Here is a 5,093-nt window from a genome sequence, read left to right on the forward strand (position 1 = left end):
TTATTTTCACTTTATATAGAAACCATAGTTTATATAATCTATATATAAATCTATGAAGATCCCGGTGTCATCGTTTGCATATTCTTCCCCTTCTTTTGCCCTAATAAACCGTTGGCTTCAAGTTTCATAGTAAAGTCCCTAATCGTTTGCTTGAGTCCATTGAGATCAGCCGAACCAATCCCTACCCCGAAACCATTGCACCCATAATTGCAGCTGCCACCGCAACAGCCGCCGATGATATCAACGTTGTCGCAGCTGGAACAATAAGGGCTTCTTTCATAGACGGGAGGAGGGAGATCGACGATAGGTTCAGGATCGACGACAGGTTCAGGATCGATGGGAGTTGAAGAACCATGATGTCGTTCGTACATGGAACCGCTGCTCGGCTGAAACACATCTTTTTCGACTCTGTCATCCATGGCGGAGACACCGGTCCTCTTACCGTAGGAAGTTGCTATACATAGTGACAAGAGTAAGGTCGAGAGAACCCAATTTGCTGCCATCATTGGGGACCAATTTAAGCTTATGTAGTTTTAGTTTGATTGATAAAAAAAGGTTTATATAGTACAGTTTTTGCGTGAAAACAGAAGGCATAAAGTTTGTGATGAAATTGAAAAAAAATCAATTTAATCTATTTCTGTTCATGCTGTTCGCATGAGGTGCATATTACGTGCAATTCATGTATCAGTTGGCATAATCGATACGTATCGAAGTAATGTATTCTGTTATTGGTGAAGAAAAATGAGTTATTAGTGATTGAGATATGATTTCAAGTTGAAGGCGACTTTATAAAATATTAGGAATGAAAAATATATTATTAATAAAAATATATAAAAAATTATTTTAATTATATAAAAATTTAAAATTTTAAGATTGATTCCACATACTCTTTCCATTCATCTCGATTAACCATTTAATATGGGGATAATTAAAAAAATAAGATACATTATATATTTAGTCACCAAACTATTCTTGTAGTTATGTTTTGTTCACCTAGCTATTTTTTAAATCACACATAACATTATATTTTAGTTTTATTTTAGTCACTTGACATTAAAAAATTAATTATGATCATGACGTGTCACCATAAGATATAATGTCATACCATTATTGAAAAAATAATTAAAAAAATACCACATCAACATCACCATTAAATTTTTTAACGTCATATTAATAAAACGAAACTAAAACATAATATTAAATATAATTTTGAAAAAAATAGTTGAATCAACAAAATATAAATTTACGAATAGTTGGGCGACAGTTTATTCAAGAAAAAAGTAAGGATATTTTTTTAAAATTTAATAGTATATTAAAAATAAGTAAATTTACTGTTTTCCAATTTATTTACTTAAAAAATATTTTTAAGAGTAAATGAGCGCCATTTGATATAGAGTCATACAGTACTATGATAACTACTACATCTAGAGCTCGATCGATTTCATTTTTGTCCGTCGAAGATCATAATTTCATGTAAGTTAAATCAAAATTCCAAGATTATATGTGAACCTTTAATTTCACCGATCTCTAGGTATACGAATATACGACTTGTGTGAATTTCTAAGTATGTGACCATATGATTTATGCGATTTAAGTGAACTTTCAGGTACGCAAAAATGATTTGTGTAAACCTTTAAGTATGCGAACATAGGACTACTACGAACCTCCAAAGTACGAAGTGTATCCCGCAAACAATTAAAAGTGACCACGAGTTGATCACATGTTACTCTCAAAACACATTCAACGTACGATCATATGTTGATATCACATTCTCTTTTAATAACAAATTAGTCTAAATCATCACTTTCTAGGATGTTCAATCAGTATTAATATCACGACAACTTATGAATGACACTTATCCAAGATATTATAAATAGTCATGCAACAGAGAATAAGGGTACGTACAAATTTCTTCTTCGAAAAACCAAATCATTACGATCAGAATCACCATTCAAATTGACATTTACGTTTGTTGTCTATTTCACCGGTCAACAATGCTGCAACAGCTTTGGGTTACTTTTTAATAGGTCGAAATATATGCAGAACTGTAAGATCTTTGTGTTACAAGACTAAGGTTTGCAATTCATAGAACCATTACAATATAAAATAGGAAAAATAGATTTGTATGCACGTTGAAGGTGTTTACTAAAGGAAAATATGAATACATTGTGATGAATTGTAACTTAAAAGGTTACATGTTTAATCTAAAAAAGTTATACAATTAGTAATAATTATAGTTACAATCGAGAATATATTGACAATAACTTTTTCGGTTACAATTAGTTATCTGATTTACATAAATTATTGTAGAAAATATAATATTTTCAGTTTTAACCTAAAATGTTATTCGGTTTACTTTAAAAAATTATGCTTTTGATAAATTTTACGATTACAATCATTTTTACCTTTTTTTTAGCCTTATATCAATCAATTGTTCTAAAAATATATATTAAGATAAAATCAATAGTGTAAATAAACCGAGTTTAAACAAATAAATTATGTTTATATTCGTTTAAATTTTTAATATTATATTCGTATTCATTTATTTATTTTTACATGTATTTATATTCATTTATTTAATATTTGAAAATATTTTTATTTATCATTCGTGGACATATTATAAAACCGATTTACTAACATTCGTTGAACACTCTTTTTAATTACATTTTACACCCGTAGCTAAAAGGTTCCCTTTTCATTTTGTTTCCCTCTAAAATTTCTGCATTTTTCTCTCCTCCGCCGCAAAGCTTCTTCCTTCCTTCTCTTTGTTTGTTTGTTCTTTTTCTTTTTCTTTTCCTCATTTTTAGCGAGTCACTGGCAAAACGATACATTTCGGCTGCTTTCAATCAAAATCATTTAACTGTAGATTTGATTCAAAGCTCAAAATTTTCCCTCTCCCTCATGCCAAGTTTCCATGGAAGCCAAACATCGTCTTCAAATGCCACCCTCACGCATTCACCAATCTACCACGCAATCATCCAAGCAGGCCCACGTCTCAAACCTCTTCAACAAGTCCACGCTCGAATCATCGTCACGGGCTCCGGTCATAGCCGATCTCTCATCACCAAACTCCTCTCTTTTGCTTATGCCGCTACTTCACCCCTTAGCTACACGCGTCACCTCTTCTTTTCCATCTCCAAACCAGACACCTTTCTCTTCCATTCTCTAATCACCTTGACCTCTAAATTCAATTTTCCTCGAGAATCCCTTCTCTACTATCGCCGGATGTTATTAGCCAATATTTCATCCTCAAATTACACATTCTCCGCCGTGATTAAATCTTCTGCCGATTTAATGACTTTCAGTATCGGTAAAACCATTCATTGTCATGTTTTGATTTGTGGATACGGTTTGGATACATATGTTCAAGCTGCTCTTGTGAGTTTTTATGCTAAAACTGGTCATGTAAGGACTGCCCGTAAAATTTTCGATAAAATGCCTCAAAGAACAATAGTGGCTTGGAATTCGATGATTTCGGGATACGAGCAGAATGGGTTTGGGAAAGAAGCAATTGAATTGTTTCATTTGATGCGAGATTCGGGAGTTAAGCCGGATTCTACAACGTTTGTTAGTTTGTTATCTGCTTGTGCTCAGGTGGGTGCAACTGGTTTAGGCTGTTGGGTGCATGAGTATATTGCTAGGAACTGTTTCGATATGAATGTGGTGCTTGGTACTGCGTTGATTAATATGTATTCGAGGTGTGGAAATGTGATCAAAGCACGAGAAGTTTTTGATTCGATGGAGGAAAAGAATATTGTTGCTTGGACTGCTATAATTTCAGGGTATGGAATGCATGGTCATGGTAGCCGAGCACTTGAGCTCTTTAATGAAATGAGGCTCCATGGTCTACAACCCAATAATGTAACGTTTGTCGCGATCTTATCGGCTTGTGCTCATGCAGGGCTAGTTAATGAAGGGCGCCGGATATTTGCCAGCATGAAGCAGGAATATGGATTGGAGCCATCGGTGGAGCATCAGGTTTGTATGGTGGATATGCTTGGGCGTGCTGGACACTTGAACGAAGCGTATCAGTTTATCAAAGACATACCTAAAGAGCCAGCTGCTGCAGTTTGGACTGCAATGCTGGGGTCTTGCAAGATGCATAAGAATTTCGATCTTGGAGTAGAAGTAGCGGAGCATCTTTTGAGTCTGGAGCCCGAAAACCCAGGACATTATGTAATGCTCTCGAATATATATGCATTGGCAGGTAGGATGGATCGAGTGGAAAAGGTCCGAAACATAATGATAAGAAATCGCTTGAAGAAGGAAGTAGGCTATAGCACAATAGATGTTGATCAGAAGGTTTATTTGTTTAGCATGGGCGACAAATCTCATCCTGAGACGAATCAAATTTATTTTTATTTGGATGAGTTGATGAGTAGGTGCAGAGAAGCCGGCTATATACCAGCATCCGAGTCTGTAATGCATGAAGTGGAAGAAGAGGAGAGGGAACATGCCCTTAGGTACCATAGTGAGAAACTCGCAATAGCATTTGGCTTACTAAAAACTGGCCCTGGTGTGCCTATCAAGATTGTCAAGAACCTTCGAATGTGTGAGGATTGTCATACGGCCGTCAAACATATTTCGGTTATTGCTAATAGGGAGATTAACGTTCGTGATAGACTTCGGTTTCATCATTTTAAAGATGGCTCATGTACTTGTGGAGACTATTGGTGATGAATTTAGCTGCTGTTTATGTAAGCATATTGAAGGTCTCATTTTTTTCTCCGAGTAGCCAAGATGAACAGCACAGGATACAAAGCTTCCCCTTTACAGGGATCTTTATTCCATTTTCGTTCTCGAATTCAAGAGACTGACTATCACACAGCTATTCACATTATAGCAACTTTTGGTAATGTAATGTGCATTTGTGCTTACCTACTACCACGACAGTTGTACATACACGTTATCCTGGAATTGGCTGCAATCGATTCCCTGTTTTGAAAACGCATCCAGGAGCTTTTGGAAAAGCGTGACGAGCATGATTTTGAACCCGATAGATATTCCTTTAATGTTTACATTAAGCCTATTTCTGCTGTATTCAAGAGCAAATCCTACTGGCATTTATTCCATGTATGCGTTACAAGCCAAGA

The 5,093-nt window shown here is 35.2% G+C and overlaps 1 protein-coding gene across 1 annotated transcript; it reads left to right on the forward strand.

Moving 5' to 3' along the window:
* Window positions 1-2,899: 2,899 nt before the first annotated feature.
* On the forward strand, window positions 2,900-4,753 carry LOC120147338 (pentatricopeptide repeat-containing protein At2g33760-like). The gene is given in 2 exon segments (XM_039160735.1): window positions 2,900-2,948; window positions 2,951-4,753. Coding segments are annotated over 2 exon segments (1,761 nt in total). The 5' UTR covers window positions 2,900-2,914; the 3' UTR covers window positions 4,678-4,753.
* The last annotated feature ends 340 nt before the right edge of the window (window positions 4,754-5,093 follow it).

The sequence above is a fragment of the Hibiscus syriacus genome, unplaced genomic scaffold, assembly GCF_006381635.1.
Source record: "Hibiscus syriacus cultivar Baekdansim isolate YM2019G1 unplaced genomic scaffold, ASM638163v2 tig00110937_pilon, whole genome shotgun sequence".
Classification (NCBI taxonomy): Eukaryota; Viridiplantae; Streptophyta; class Magnoliopsida; order Malvales; family Malvaceae; genus Hibiscus; species Hibiscus syriacus.